This window comes from Anabas testudineus, chromosome 21 (assembly GCF_900324465.2).
Source record: "Anabas testudineus chromosome 21, fAnaTes1.2, whole genome shotgun sequence".
NCBI lineage: Eukaryota > Metazoa > Chordata > Actinopteri > Anabantiformes > Anabantidae > Anabas > Anabas testudineus.
Genome location: NC_046629.1, coordinates 631116 through 647120, shown reverse-complemented (window position 1 = coordinate 647120; position 16005 = coordinate 631116). Strand labels below are relative to the sequence as shown.

General features: G+C 41.3%; 3 protein-coding genes across 3 annotated transcripts; all 3 read right to left on the bottom strand.

Annotated features, from left to right (window-relative positions):
- Window positions 1-2637: 2637 nt before the first annotated feature.
- LOC113173236 (trace amine-associated receptor 13c-like) lies at window positions 2638-4450 on the bottom strand. The gene is made up of 2 exons (XM_026376636.1): window positions 4287-4450; window positions 2638-3442 (listed from the first exon to the last, which is right to left on the bottom strand). Exons 1-2 carry the CDS (start codon window positions 4448-4450, stop codon window positions 2638-2640), a joined length of 969 nt encoding a protein of 322 aa, XP_026232421.1.
- Window positions 4451-7231: 2781 nt separating this feature from the next.
- On the bottom strand, window positions 7232-10205 carry LOC113173201 (trace amine-associated receptor 13c-like). The gene is made up of 2 exons (XM_026376590.1): window positions 10001-10205; window positions 7232-9104 (listed from the first exon to the last, which is right to left on the bottom strand). Exons 1-2 carry the CDS (start codon window positions 10192-10194, stop codon window positions 8300-8302), a joined length of 999 nt encoding a protein of 332 aa, XP_026232375.1. The 5' UTR covers window positions 10195-10205; the 3' UTR covers window positions 7232-8299.
- A 2249-nt stretch (window positions 10206-12454) lies between these two features.
- On the bottom strand, window positions 12455-14346 carry LOC113173235 (trace amine-associated receptor 4-like). The gene is made up of 2 exons (XM_026376635.1): window positions 14183-14346; window positions 12455-13595 (listed from the first exon to the last, which is right to left on the bottom strand). Exons 1-2 carry the CDS (start codon window positions 14344-14346, stop codon window positions 12785-12787), a joined length of 975 nt encoding a protein of 324 aa, XP_026232420.1. The 3' UTR covers window positions 12455-12784.
- Window positions 14347-16005: the final 1659 nt, after the last annotated feature.

Genomic DNA, 16005 nt, shown 5'->3' with positions numbered 1-16005 from the left:
TTTTGTTGGACTGTAAAGTTGCCCAGCCTCTCAGGTCAGTAAGTCTTCTTGGGGAAAACACTCACGCATTATCTCCTGCAGTCTTTCTGTAACACTGCTCTTGTCATTAAAGATTCCACTTTTCCTCCACTTGCCATTTTGAATGAATCGAGTCAGAATAGCTGTCAAAATAATGTGTTAAATGTCCTGCGATGGACTGGCGACTGTCCAGGGGGTACCCCTCCTGACGGCTGGGATAGGCTCCAGTGCTCCCACGACCCTTTAGAGGACAGGCGGTTAAGATGTTGGATGGATGGATAATAGGTTAACCTCGATTAGTTATTCTCAGTTTAAATAAATAAATTTAAAAAAGCTTAATTCCATTTCTCAGAGCAGTTGTGGTTACTGTATTTATCGTCTCTTTCTGTTCCCGATATGCACTGTGGTCCTCCCACGAGCAGAGGGTTGGCTTTTCAAGAGCTGCCTCCTGCTCGCTCCCTCTTCAGATGCCAGGACCCTCCTCTCCGTTCTCTCAATATTCATTTGCTCTGCTGCCTGAGATGTCCATGTCTTTCTGGGTCCACGCTAATCTCACAGAACAATCTGACCAACCTGGACCCAGTTCCATCCCTAGGGTACGAGCCAAGGATCAACGGCCAGGCCTTTCTGACCCAGTGCCAGTGACCCCCCTTTAGGGAGCCACAGAGTGGGGACTCCAAGTCAAATTGAATTGAGTTTGTAACTTCAAGTGTGAGCTTGTCCATTAAAAGGAGGGCGTCTGCAGGAGGCATGAGGAGGAAGGCCTGCTGAGGAGGAAGGTGGGGATGCTGTACGGTTAGTGTTGGGGTGTAACAGGCATTAATCACAGCATTACTTAATTACAAAGTAAATGTAATTGTAATCCATCAGAGTTAATAATGAAAACGTTGGTGATCACAAATGACTTACATGAGAATATATTAAACTATTTTAACAGATAAAATCTCATTTTATTGTAGAGTGAATTCACTTTCTACAGATGAATTCATGAAAAGACGCCTGTCAATGTCAACACTAATCAAATTAGTCGGGAATGTGGCAAATAAGTAAAGCTCAGTAGTTATAGTTCAGTCCAGTCCAGACCATGACCCGAGTTATGAGGATATTTTAGGATTAACCAGTGAAGCTGAAACAGGCCAGAGTAAACGCAAAGATGCAAAGATTTTACATTTCTTCTCTTCCATGCTTTGTTATTGTTTAGTAATTTAAATAAAGAGCTTGCCAATTAAAATATGTATTGTATTGTGTAATTATAGTATTATTTAATAAGTGATTAAGAAAGCATGAAGTGTTGAGTGCTGTTGTGAGATTTTCAATAAGTTATAACAACTTAATATTTTTAGGTCTGGACGGATTTGTTGCCCTGTTGAACAATTGTTGAAAAAAATCAAATATAAGTTACATTACTTTGAAGACAGTAACCTCTACTTAAAAATGCAATAACCTACTATATTATACCCCGCCTGTACCCAAAAAAAGTCGCACAATATTTCGTTGGACCCCCTTTAGCTTTGACATTCGGTCAGTCAGATCAAGTGATGTGTCATGTTCCCTCATCTTGGAATATGTCCTAGAAGAATAAATGGATGGAATAACCTGGTCCTTCAGTATCTTCAGGTAGTCAGTTGACCTTATTCTTTGGACTCATAGCAATATAATAACATTAGTTATTATAGGTCCATCACTTCACCTCCTCTCTTCTTACCCTGATGCTCCATCACTCTGGAACAAGGTCAATCTGGACTCAGACCACATGACCTTCTTCCATTGGACAGTTCTTAACCCAGCTTTAGTAGTTTCATCAATCTCCTCAGATGTTTTCAGACATGGTTGTTTAATAAATGAGAAGCTTCCACTGCATCATACCATACCAGCTGAAACATCATCCAGGCAGTAATTATCCAGTGGAGGCTCTCACCTATTTACTTAGTTAAATCCAAGTAGTGACTTTTTATTTGGACAGGCAGTGTACATAAGTAATCTTCCCAACACTCATAGCTGACCACCTCAGATGTGAAAAGATGTCTAGATAAAGTGGACAAGTCTTACTTTCTTACTAAATGACTTCACAAATTCAAAGCTCGGATATCCCAAAACATTTCAGCATTTTTAAATGTTGAAAGAAAATTGCTGCTAATGGAGGTGACACACCTTATGTCTCTCTTCCTATTGGCTCTCTTGGGCCTCCATAAGTGAGAGTCACAGTTGAACCCTATAGAATTGGATGCAGGCTGCAAATGTTAAAGTACCATCTGTGCTAGGAATCACAGTGCTGGCAGAGAGAAAGGCCAAACCTTCACAGAGGCTGCTGAAAGTGTACTACACAAACACTTGTTGAGGCCTGATACTCCATGGCTGGCTCATAATGCTGAGGTAATATCATTAAAGGGTCCCATTGCATCAAAGGTTGTACTGTAGTTCAGACATTTCTGTTTTGCATTTTCTGAAAGAAATAGGTCTCACAAAGGCGACGACAATGAGAATCGTATCCAATATCTTCTGTGCATTGTTTGGCAGGTTTCTACTCAGTGACACAAAGTTTCTCCTGAAAATACAAATGTTCTATTTGTTATTGATGCAAAAGCATTGTCTAGTGAAGTTTTAACATCAAATGTCTCTTTATAAAATGTTGGCATCAGAGGAGCCAGGCTGCAGTATCTGAAGAGTGACTATGTGTTTTACAGTTTTTCTAAACCAGGGGTACAACAAAGCGTAGATAACAGGGTTCAGACAGGAGTTAAAGTACAGCAGGTAGATCTGATAGATGCCGTCCAAGCTGTTCCCACCTGTAACACTGTAGATGTAATATGGTGAAAGGCACAGAAGAAAAACTGCCACCAGGACCCCAAGATTTCTGGCTGCTTTCAGCTCCGATTTCTTTGCAGTTGTCACTGAACATTGGAGTTTGGCAGCTGCAACGTGAGAGCGCATGGTACGAGCCTGAGACAGAGCCACCACAAACACTCTCATATAGAGAACGACGATGACGGTAATGGGACTGACGAAGTTCAGTAAAAAGTCAACAGTTCCTTCAACAAAACTGATGGAAACTACACATTCTCCGTAACAGGTAGCATACCTGTCTGGCTTTTTGAGAAGATCCCTCAGAACCCAGATGCTGTAGAAAATAGAAACCATCCAGCACAGAAAGACACAGAGCCTCACTGCTGACACAGTCACTTTAGTGGGGTAATACATGGGCTTACAGATGGCCAGGTAGCGGTCCACTGATATGAGCAACATGTTTCCCACAGAAACACTAGTAGTAATGTAACCTAACAAAGAATTCAGAGCACATGCAACGTCACCAAGGGACCAGCAGCCGTGCCAGATAAGGATTCCAAATGGCATCTGCTGTAAACCCACGGTGAAGTCAGCGACAGCCAGAGAGAGGAGGAGGAGGTTGGTGGGAGTGTGGAGCTGCCTGCAACAAAGACATGAGTAAGGTGAAGAGTCAATAAAACAACAAAAGTGGTGGAGGAATCATTCAGATCCTTCATTTATATTGACTTTGGGATACAAGCAGAAAAAAGTTAATAAACTACAGAGTGAACCAAGTACTGGAATCTTGAATAGCAGACGTCCTTAACAATAATTTCCCCAGAGGATCAATGTAGTTTTTCATCTGTCTTTGTCTTTTGAAATAACAATAATAACCATTTCTGAATTTAAACTGCAACAAATACACATTTAATATAAAAATACATCATTAAAAATAAGGCTTGGAAAATTAAATAGTAAAGATAAAGGATTACATTTGAAATAATCTGTACAGAATTTAATAATGAAAGATTTAAAAGTTAAAATATGAAGAATAATTTGAAAATTACAAAATTTAAAATGACAATAAATACATACATAAGAGAATATACACTGAATATGGTTCACAGGTATCCAAAGCAGAAACATTTAAAGATGTTCTTTCTGAATTTAAATTTCCTCTGCAAAGCTGTGAACATCTATTAAGGTTTCTTAGGTTGCTGAGTATTACTGTGATTCAATTTAAATGGTATTAAAAGTATTTTGTACACAAACTGAGCAGCTTACACAGAGACACCAACAACTAAAGAAAGTGGGTAAAGAAAAACCTTTTTCAGTTTTTCTGTGAGTTGAGTTTTCTACAACCACTGCACAGCAATAATGACTTCAGCAACATATAAAACATGAATATCTTTTTTACCATCACTAGTTCACTAGTTTCTTGTTTAAAAAAACAAAACAAAACATAAATATAATGCATGATGTGAAAAGTTTTATTTCTATCGTACCTGTAGTGGGAGATTGCAATGATGACCAGAAGGTTGAGAACAGCGGTGAACAGAGACATGAAGCATGGCACGATGTAAATGAGCATAGTCTCAAAGTGACGGTGCTTTGACTTCCTGCAGGAGGCGTTCAGGAGCTGTGGGAAGCACAGTTCAGCTTTTTCCATCATCAGAGAGGAGAGTCGGCTGAGATCAGACAGCAGTCTGATCTACGAGAGTGGTGACAAAATCTTTATATACAGGTTTTACTCACTGTATGACGCAAGGATTACACTTTGAGTGAGTGTGTGTGTGTGTGTGGGGGGGGGGGGGGGGGTAATGGTGGTGAAGGGAGCTCACAGAATCCTGAAGAAGGGAAAAATGCACTCACGTGACAAAGTTTGTACAGAACGAGTTTGTAAAAATGTCGAGGCACTAAGAGCACACTCACAGACTGTATTTCCAAAATAACCAGAGCGTTGAAGTGATGATGTCAGCCAAGGATTGGTATGCATTCATTTGTTCCTGTACGGATTTCTGTCCACGGACACACGGAGCCAATAAAATGTGTATTTTCAACATTTCCTTCACACAAACTGACAGCAACACACCCAGATGTAATTTACCACATCACTTGCTGAGATAACGCTGTTCTCAGCTGACACTGACTGGCTGGGCCACAAGCTGCTTAGATCACCACTATCTCACCCAGTAAAATGGTTTCTCATTGGATGAAAACATTCCATCATGCACGGATTTAAAAAAATGAAAGAACACTTAATCAAAGTTTAGCATCAGAAGTTAAATCTCTGGGATATTAATTTGAACAAGTGAACTAGAGGGGCAACAATGAGTTGACCCCCAAATCAGGAATGGTTTTCCAGGTGGAGGACACTGATGTTTTTCTCTCCTCATCTTTCCTGACTGTTTTTCACTAGATTTGCATTTGACTAAGGTCAGTGTCACTACTGGTAGCATGAGGTGATACCTGGACCCTACAGAGGTCGAACAGACTCCAACTCCTCCAGGTTGTCTCATCAGTACGTACCATTGACAGAAGGTTTGCTGTGTCTCCCAGCACAGTCTCAAGAGCACAGAGGAGATTCTAGGAGACAGGTTACTGTAGGAGAGCTGGACAGGGCTGTAGAAGGTCCTTAAATCATCAACAGGACCAGTATCTACTCCTTTGTTCAAGGAGGAACCAAATGAGCACTGTCACAGCCCTACAAAATGACATCCAGCAGGTCACTGGTGTAAATGTCTCTGAACAAACAATCAGAAACAGACTTCATGGTGGCCTGAGGGCCAGAGATCCTCTTGTGGGCCTTGTGCTCACTGTCCAACACCGTGGAGCTCAATTATTTTGCCATAGAACGTTAGAATTGTCAGGTCTGCCACTGGGCCCCTGTGCTTTTCACAGATGAGAAGAGATTCACCTTGAACACACGTGACAGAAATGAAAGGTCTGGAGAAGCTGTGGAGAACATTATACTGCCTGTTACATAGTTTAGCATGACCGTTTTGGTGGTGGGTCAGTGATGGTCCTCTACAGGCCAAGCAACAACACCCTGAGTGCTATTAGGTATCAGGATGAAATCCTTGGACCCATTGTCAGTCCCTACACTGGTGCAGTGGGTCCTAGGTTCCTCCTAGTGCACGACAATGCTCTGAATTTGAGGATGTCTTTGAATTCAGTCCTCTGTAGGTTGATAGGTTGATCATTTTTATTTCTATCAAATATTATTCTAACCTTTCATTTGTCCACACCATATCAGTATATATATATCCAGCATAGTTTTTTTCCACATTGAGATCTGATGTGTTTTCAAAGTCTTCCTTTAGGTTTTTTGAGCAGTGTATATACAGACTTCATCTGGACATAATATAAATCTAAAACTAAATCTAAACTTTCTGATTCTAAGTAGGTTCCAAGAGTTCCAAGAGGTGTTAAAAGTGTTAAAATCCATGTTTGGGGCCATAAACAACATGATCATGAACATGTCACTTTATATCAACATGACATAACAGGTGAGGTTATTTGGAAATTGAGTCAAGGTGCCAATAATCATGGTCATCTGCAGTGTTTAGGATGAACGTGCACCCTCCTGTAAGGTCTGTTACAGGAGGGTGCCTGCACAGATGGATGGTAAGGCTGAAAAGCATAAAGACAACTGTGAGTGGGGAGGAGTGAGGATTGTTGATCGCTGCTAGGAAACGTAAGGTAAGTCTAAGTTAGGCTCTTTCAGCAGTGAACTGAAGGAAGGAACATCCATTAACTTAGGCCTTGAGAGTAAGAGTCACCGATCAAGTTTCCAAGTCCGTCAACAGTGGAAGTTGAGTCATGTCAACTGGACTTCCTTCTTGTTAGGTCAAAACGTTTCACTACTCATCAAGTAGCTTCTTCAGTCTGAAGATAGTTGGTTTGTCTCTCTTCTCACCTGGCCTGAATAGGCTCATTGGGTGAAATAATGGAAGGGGAGGGTGTGAAAAGATGTAATAGTCACACCTCTGCCAACCCTTTCAACCTCTTAAGTGGGTCGTTAGGTGTGTCCAACCTGGTGCAGGTGTGAATTGGACCTTATCTTTCTGGGGATGGATGAAAGGACCAATAAGACTGATTATTAATTCAATTCAATTCAATTCAATTTTATTTGTAGAGCGCTTTTTACAATTGACATTGTCACAAAGCAGCTTTACACAACCAAAGAACAGTACATGAACAGTGAATGTGTAAGAATCATAATAATCAGATTGTCCCTGATGAGCAAGCCGAGGGCGACAGTGGCAAGGAAAAACTCCCTGAGAAGGCAACAGGAAGAAACCTTGAGAGGAACCAGACTCAACAGGGAACCCATCCTCATATGGGTGATTACATGCTGTGTAGGCAGCAGTCCAGTATAACAGTTAATGTCATGTTATTACATGATGTGCATTTTCAGGATTTTTAAATTATGCACAAGTGGCCACTTTATTAGGTACACCTACACCATGTAATGCAACTGAATACTGCCAATGAATTTTACTTTTATAAGGTTATAATTTCTCAGTCAGTTTTTGTTAGAACTGTCAGAAAGGTGATAATGTTTTATAATTAAATACAAACTACATACAAACGTGTAATAGCTCCATGACTGCACATACAGTGTAAGTGGGTCAGTTTGTATATAATGTAATTTTTTTCAAGCTACCTATGTTTCTCACCTCACTTAACATACGGGTCTATTTTGTAGATATCTCTGATTTTAGGGAGATTACTGAATGTATTATGCCGTTACAATATTTGAAATACTTGATATTTTTAACTATAATTAATCACAATTTATTCAGTGTGTGTGTTCATAAAGGACCAAGTCTACATGTTGCAGATACCACCACAATGTGACTTCAGCAGTTTAAATGGGTTCCACATATTGTAGCATAGAACGTCAAACTAAACAAATAGACAAACAGGGATAAGGACAGTTCCAGCTCATGGTTACAGACAAATGTCCAAGAAATTCAGCTGCTTCTTTTATTTTATGTATTTTCACACTTTTCTTCTTGAGGATTCAGAAACTGAATTTAAACCTTTTAAAGGACTCCTGTTTAAGTCATTCTCACTCCTGCATGCTGCAGGTCCTTTTTTCTGCCTCCCCCAGCCACAGGTTTTCCTCATCTATCCCATTTCCTCTTCCCATCATGGTGGAAAATGCTTGTTCTGTTTTTTTCCCCATCTTCCTCCTGAGTGTGTGCTTAGCAGCAGAACATTACAAATGACTGCTTTAACTCTAAAGATCAAATTACAATCAAATGGCACACACACGAACAATTCTTCAGAATTAAATTTCGTCAGTATGTAAATGTTCAGCAGTTGTCATTCTTCTATCTGAACAAACTACAATGGATATGTTCTACTGTGGCTCTTGAAATGTTTGATGAAACGTTTTGTTATAAATCTGCAAACTGCAGCAATCTATCCTTTCCTATTTAATATATCCTTGTGTTATTGTCACTGATATATACCTAAAAAGCCTTGTTGTCAATATCGTACAATGCCTCTACAGTATGTTGGCATCAGAGGAGCCAGGCTGCAGTATCTGAAGAGTGACTATGTGTTTTACAGTTTTTCTAAACCAGGGGTACAACAAAGCGTAGATAACAGGGTTCAGACAGGAGTTAAAGTACAGCAGATAGATCTGAAGGATGCTGGTGAAGTTGTTCACTCCTGTAACACTAAAGACATAATATGGAGAAAAGCACAGAAGAAAAACTGCCACCAGGACCCCAAGATTTCTGGCTGCTTTCAGCTCCGATTTCTTTGCAGTTGTCACTGAACATTGGAGTTTGGCAGCTGCAACGTGAGAGCGCATGGTACGAGCCTGAGACAGAGCCACCACAAACACTCTCATATAGAGAACGACGATGACGGTAATGGGACTGACGAAGTTCAGTAAAAAGTCAACAGTTCCTTCAACAAAACTGATGGAAACTTCACATTCTCCGTAACAGGTAGCATACCTGTCTGGCTTTTTGAGAAGATCCCTCAGAACCCAGATGCTGTAGAAAATAGAAACCATCCAGCACAGAAAGACACAGAGCCTCACTGCTGATACAGTCACTTTAGTGGGGTAATACATGGGCTCACAGATGGCCAGGTAGCGGTCCACTGATATGAGCAACATGCTTCCCACAGAAACACTAGTAGTAATGTAACCTAACAGGGCATTCACAACACACACGGCGTCACCGAGGAACCAGCAGCCGTGCCACATCTGGATTCCAATCGGCATCTGCTGGCTACCCACAGTGAAGTCAGCGACAGCCAGAGAGAGGAGGAGGAGGTTGGTGGGAGTGTGGAGCTGCCTTAAAAAGACAGAGGTAAAAGAAAAGAAAACATTTAAAGCAGAACATTCATTAAAAAATAAATTAATTAAAGTTGATAAAAAGACATATTTGAGAGCATATATAAAAAATGTTTACTTCACTAAATATTATATTTATATGTATAATTTCTTTTCCATGTACGATGAATTTACCTCAACCATTTATGTGCTAGTTTTAGCGAATGAAAGTAACAGATAAATACACAGTTCAGTAAATCTTATCTTTTACCATCATAAACAGAAGACTTTAAAATATATGAATGTATAAATGAGAAAAAGGATGAAGACTCAGTAACAAAACATGTAATTAAACCACAGCTTTGATTGGTCATTAATCCACTACTGAAACCTGTCACAGATTAGAAAAAAAACACTGATATTTGTAGTAATATGCTTTTTTCCTGTGTGTAACAGACAGAAAGTGATAATGATCTGTGAGTAAGAGAACAATGAATTAGTGAGAAACCTTTTGCAGATCCTTCAAGTGCTTATTCATGACTGCTGATAATTTAATGTAGGATTTAGGGTGAATTCCCACATCACAAAGTGACCAATTACAAATGCATACACCACAAAATGTAAAGGTGCCTCTCAGCAACCTTTCTGAAAGCAGATAGGCCGTAACATTAGATCTGTTCTCTCAGACACATGAAACAACTTTACATAAGTCATATGTTTTTTTACAGGGACAAAAGCCACAATCTCCTAGATCCTAATTTCAGTGACAGTTATCAGTAGTCAGATATTACAGTACAGTAAATGTAAGTGACAAGCATCAATAATTACATTCATTTCCCATTTCAAACCATTTCTACTTTGTGAGATCAGAACATAAAATGAACGTAGCGTAAGATAAGCAAAGAGTTGAATATCTACCTGTAGTGGGAGATGGCGATGATGACCAGCAGGTTGAGAGCAGCAGTGACCACAGAGATGAAGGACAGCAGGAAGTTAATGAGCACAACCTCAGAGTGAGGACGCTTCAGCCTCCTGCAGGAGGCGTTCAGGAGCTGTGGGAAGCAGAGTTCACTTTCCTCCATCAGACACTTTTCTGATGTCACCAGACACATGCACAGAAACACCCCAGGTGCTGCTCAGGCACCTGCAATTTTTCCCACTGAGTTGATCAAGCACATTCTTCTGTTGTCACTTTTAATGTTATATCAAATCAATTTTTATTTTGTCATCAAATTTCAGTTAAAAACTGCTCTAACTAGCCCCAGCAACTAGGTTTAGGTTCTAATTCTGTGAGGCTGCATGAGCCACTTTGACTTTCCCTGCCACAGCAAGCGCTGCATGAAAATCCAGCAGCATCCACACCGGTCTGATCTGGTCCTGAGCCGACAGCTCAGTGTTAAAGAACAGAGAGAGAAACAGAGACAGTAAAGCAGAGTGAGACAGAACAAGAGGGAGACTAATAGTCATCACTTCCCTCATGCCTGTCTCCCCACAGGTAATTGGGTTTAGGTCCCCTGACTCCACCCACCTGCTCAGTCTTTGTGTTCATACCTTTTTCATTATTATAGCCGCTCACTTGCTTTATGTAAAAACTAACTTAGAAAAGTAAAAGCTTTACTGTATTGCATGTAGCAGCAGTAACTCTGCAAACATCAGTCAAGTATTATAATAAACACCACAGACTGAAGACTACAGTTTAATATAATGATTAAATAAAAGATAATCAGTAACATAAAGAGAAGTTTTTTTACAAAACGTCATCTTCCACCCAAATGCTCAGCAGTGGCCCCGTCTACATTAGCCCAGTCCAACATCTGTATTTCAAGCTACAAACAGAAATGAAGCTTGAATTCAAGGTTCAATAAATACTTAAGGATTCTCACAGCTGGGAATCTGTACTCAGATGTTCACAGAAGCATTTCAGAAGTACAAAGTTTTATGACATACATATTTTCTGGATCGGCAGCTTTAGATCCAGGGACAGCAAGAAACTGAACAAACTGATCAGGAAGGCGACTCTGGGACTTCACTGGAACCCTTGGAGCAGGATGCTGAACAACCTGCCAGCAGCTATCACCCTGGTCAATGACTCTCCTCTGACAGTTGATAGATCTCCCCCCAGAAAGATTTCAGTGATGCTCTCCTCTGTTTAACAAGGGTCGATCAAGCTAGCACTGAACAGCTTCCCTCACAGCTCGTTCGAACCAGTTGTCTTCCCTGCACTTTGGGAATCATCAGAGTAAGATGAGGGTGAGTTTTGTCACTGAGGTGAGGGTGGCACACGCCTCCACTGTCTGGCTGGCTGGGGGCCGTTCTGTGGTTCTGCACCTAAGCCCATTGCAGACGTACGTGTGTAAGGCCAACTTCCTACTCTGTACCGCAGCTGCATTGTCGTCTTTCATTCAGGCCTAAGCCTGGTACACACAGGGTTATTTATCTGTAGAGCGGCTGTTCTACCTGTTTGTGACATAAGTAACTGGGACAGAACGAGTGGTGGTGCCCAATTCATCTGTCTGGGTAGAGGCCAGTCTCCGTTTCCTAATGGAGCCACTGTAAATCACTGGACTCATTTTTCAGCCTCCTTTAGGGCAGAGCGTTTGTCGGGAGGACTGAGAGGTTTCAATGACATGCTGTCCAGAGATTATCAGGTTATCTGGCACTGCTCCCCTCTGGGGGCCTGTCAGGATCAGGACTGTCCACCCGTCTGTTAATCATTGAGGGTGCGTCCTATCCTTTAGCAGCTGGTGTGCGTCACTCATTAGGAAACAAAAAAAGCCATAAACAACACCCTTGTAAGTGAAGTTGTTGCAAAGTAATTAATTTCTGTACAAAATTAAACTTGGTGACAGACATCTGCATATGTCGCTGCCCTCACAGCTTTTCTAACGCATAAACACGAGCACTTCGATGTCTCTGGACAAGTGCTGCTCCAACACTGAACAGACACAAACACTGCTGCTTGTTCTGAGAACAGCGTTTCCCTTCAGTCCATTTGATTGTTGTTCAAACTGAATGTTAATGTGAGCCTTTCTTTAACCAACTACTTAGCAGCAATGTTTTATCAATCGCTAATTGAACTTTGAACTTTCTTTCCTTACAGTAGATCTTTAGTTGACCTTGTTGGTGATGATAGTCCAGGACCTGCTCCATGATGCAAGTGGTTCTTGGTTCTAGAGCAGCAATAATTGGGTTCCGGTCTGGAACCAGATTGAACTGGTTCAAAGCGCTGCATTAGTTTCTCTTTATTTACTTGTTTATTACATGTGGTAATTACATGTTAGTTCACCTTTCAGCACAACAAAGATCCAAAGCACACAGTCAAGACCACACTGAAGTGGCTTCAGGATAAGTCTATGAGTGTCCCTGATTGTCCTCCAGTAATCACCTACAAAGAGACCTAAAGATGTCTGTTTACTGAGCAGCTACACGAGACACAGCAGTGAGGTTTAGATTTTTTTACTCATTTCAATTGTTACAAAAATATAAATTTGGCATATTACTATGTGTATATCGAGGGGGAAGTTTTACAACTCAGCTAAATGTGGGTGATATGGTCACACACGAACATTCAACATATGAAACCGCTTGTAAAACTGCAGTGATACCCATTTTCTCCTGAAAATGTACATTAAGGTTGTTATGGTAACAAAACACATGGTCGTGCAAAGTTTAATTGTATAGAAATGTCTCATTTTAACATATCTACAATATGTTGGTCTCACAGGAGCCAGGCTGCAGTATCTGAAAGGTGACTATGTGTTTTACAGCTTTTCTAAACCAGGGGTAGAACAAGGCGTAGATCACAGGGTTCAGACAGGAGTTAAAATACATCACAAAGCTCATGAAAGCCTCTGTTGAAGAACCAATCAAGATGTCACGGCCTGTCAGACAGAGACAGTAATATGGAGAGTAGCAAATCAGAAACACAACTACAACAACACCAAGAGTCCTGGCTGCTTTCAACTCAGACTTCTTCATCAACCGACTCACTGAAAGATCAACACTGGTGGCTGCAATATGAGAGCGCATGGCACGAGCCTGAGACACTGCCACTACAAATACTCTCGTATAGAGAACGATGATGACTGTAATGGGACTGATAAAGGCGACAAAAAGGTCCACCTTTCCATTAATGTTGACCATACATTCTCCATAGCAGGAATTATATCTGCCAGGTTGCTGCAAGTTATCATACAAAAGGAAAACGCTGTAGAAAACCGAACATGTCCAACACAGAGAAACGCTGATGGTGACTATTTTATGAGTTATTCTGGTGGAGTAATGCAGAGGGTCACAGATAGCCACATAGCGGTCAACTGATATAAGCACCATGTTGCCTACAGAGGCAGAGATAAGAATGACGGGTAGGAAGAAATACAGAGCACACACGAGGTCACCCAGCACCCAGCAGGAACCCATCATGAGGATTTCCACCGGCATTACCAGGAAGCCCACAAGGAAGTCGGAGACAGCCAGAGAGAGGAGGAGGAGGTTTGTGGGCGAGTGGAGCTGCCTGCAGGGAGACAAAGCATCACTATGTATCATGAATAAAATCTTCAAGAGGAGCAGCTGTGTGCAATGAAACACAAACAGCACACAACCACAGTGTCCTAGAAGTACAACTCCTCAAATTAGGTTCAAGAGGTGACGTTCAGAAAAGACTTGAAAGGCTGTTGTTACACGTCTGCCTCCGTAAACTTGAGAAAACTGAAAACCCTGCAGATAAATGTGATTTTAACTAATATTTCTGGACGTATGGGAATGATCCAAAGCAGAAACAAATGTAGTGTGATAATAAATATGCAAGTACAAATGCTGGATCTGATATCAACTCCAAGTTCTAACTTAAATATTTCACACAGTTTAGAATCAGTACCAAGATGTTAGTAATAGTGAACCTGCTGCAGTGGACTTTGTAGACCTGTAGACAACAAACTGCAGGTGAAAAACTGTCGCTTGTAAGAAATTAAATGTAGTAGAAACAAATTCCCATGAATTTTCACACATTTCTTAACAACATAAAATATGTGAGCATCACTTCAGTCTCGTTCTCCTTTGAGCTCACACTTGTTACTGTAAATTACAACAGTGTCACTGTGCCTGTAGTGGGAGATGGCGATGATGAGCAGCAGGTTGAGAGCAGCAGTGAGCACAGAGATAAAGAACAGCAGCACATTAATAAGCGCAGCCTCAAAGTGAGGAGACGTCGGCCTCTTGCATGAGCTGTTGATGAGTTGTGGGAAGCAGAGTTCAGCTTCTTCCATCATGAGAGAGGAAAGGCTGCTGAGCTGGGACAGCTCTCAGACCAAACTCTGTCTTACAGCTCATTTATCTCCTCTCCTGCTTTAGACACAAACTCCCTCCTCCCTCGCTCTAGGAATCACACTCCTCCTTTGCTAAAGTTTCTAGGTGCCCCATCCCACCATCTGCCACTGAGCGCATTAGAATAAGGCCCACGAAATGGGTCATATTTCGTATGATGTTTTTCCAAAGATGTGTGAATATGAACATGTTTTCATTTACAGTGAGAGTTGACTGTGTGGCAGTAAAATGAATAATTATATGTCTTCAATATAAATTCACTTAAAATATCAGATTTTATCAATTCAAAAGGGAAAACAAGCAAAACCAGTTCTTCACTCCATCAATTTATGCTCTGCAGGCTCCAAACCAGGGTCCAGTTCTGTGACTCTGCCGGAAGATGTTAGTATGTTCGCTGTGAAGTCAAGTACTGACACTAAATGACCTGACCCGAAAATAAAGAAGTGCGTCCACAGCAGCGTCGCCTGTGTTCGAGACAGTGAAGGGAAGCTTCAGCAGAGGAATCATACATCCCAGATAAAACGAGGCTTCACTGGATAAAAGTGGGTCAAGGGACCGTGCAGATCACAGATCATTACATACATGAACTGGGGTTGTTGCCAAGAAAAACCAGCAGATGTTTTAAAGCCTGTCTGTTCACAGCCGGACGCGTGGTCACTGCTAAGCAACATGTCAGGGTGTCTGTCTGCAAACTGAAGAAGCAGAAACCCAAACCCTAACCCTGGTGCCGCAGATGATGCCATGATGAGTTCAGAGACACAAAATGTGCCGCTTGGAGCGGGCCAGTCAGAACCAGACCTCAACTCGACAGAGATTCTGTAGAACGACGTGAAAAGAGAGTTCCACACCAGACCTGAAAATCTGTTTGAGCTGAAGCAGTTCTATGAGGAAGACTGGTCCAAAGTTCAGGTCTGATCCACAGCTACCCCCTGAAGATCAGATCAGAGTTAATGCAGAAACCAGGAAACTACAACAGTGTGACAACTCATTCCACTGTATCCGAGTCCTTGACATGTGCCATTGTGAAGAGAATATGAATATGAATGTGAGTGGTTATAATGTTTAGGCTCATAAGTGTACGGCATGTTTTTGTGATTAAGCAACAATTACATCATGAGTCAAAAGTTGGAAGTTGCATCACAGTTTGTAAAACTAAAAGGAAAAAGACAGAAAATCAATTTGCCTCCATTGTGCTGATTGCATCATGTATTTACGTTGAAGCTTGTTAACACCTCTGACTGCCGTTGTGTCTTCATGTCACACTGATGTGAGGAGGTGTGAAAAGTTTCTAACCAGAAAGTCATGAACACAGTCAACAGCAGCTAATGGGTTGTTCAGTGCCCAGAGGACAAAGACACATGAGACATGTAATGAGCTGCTGAGTCTGGGTAAGCAGCTAAGCACATGAACAAGTTTCTAAAATGTATAGACCCAAAAGCCCTGTGTCCAAATTCATCTGTCAAAATCCATCTGCTTGTTAACAGCAGATTTCCTCTACACATGCATTCACGACAACAACAGAGTAGAACGTTCATCTCTTACAAGACACAATGAGATTCTACTGGATTTGCTCCGACAGTCAACAGGTTTACGTTTCCATC

Bases quoted from the DNA above. Each gene is read 5' to 3' on its own strand.
- LOC113173201 (XM_026376590.1), bottom strand. From the start codon at position 10,194: ATGTGTCTGGTGACATCAGAAAAGTGTCTGATGGAGGAAAGTGAACTC. The intron at 9,105-10,000 runs GTAGATATTCAA...TGTCTTTTTAAG, and splicing joins ATCGCCATCTCCCACTACAG to GCAGCTCCACACTCCCACCA.
- LOC113173236 (XM_026376636.1), bottom strand. From the start codon at position 4,450: ATGGAAAAAGCTGAACTGTGCTTCCCACAGCTCCTGAACGCCTCCTGC. The intron at 3,443-4,286 runs GTACGATAGAAA...TCTTTGTTGCAG, and splicing joins ATTGCAATCTCCCACTACAG to GCAGCTCCACACTCCCACCA.
- LOC113173235 (XM_026376635.1), bottom strand. From the start codon at position 14,346: ATGGAAGAAGCTGAACTCTGCTTCCCACAACTCATCAACAGCTCATGC. The intron at 13,596-14,182 runs GCACAGTGACAC...GTCTCCCTGCAG, and splicing joins ATCGCCATCTCCCACTACAG to GCAGCTCCACTCGCCCACAA.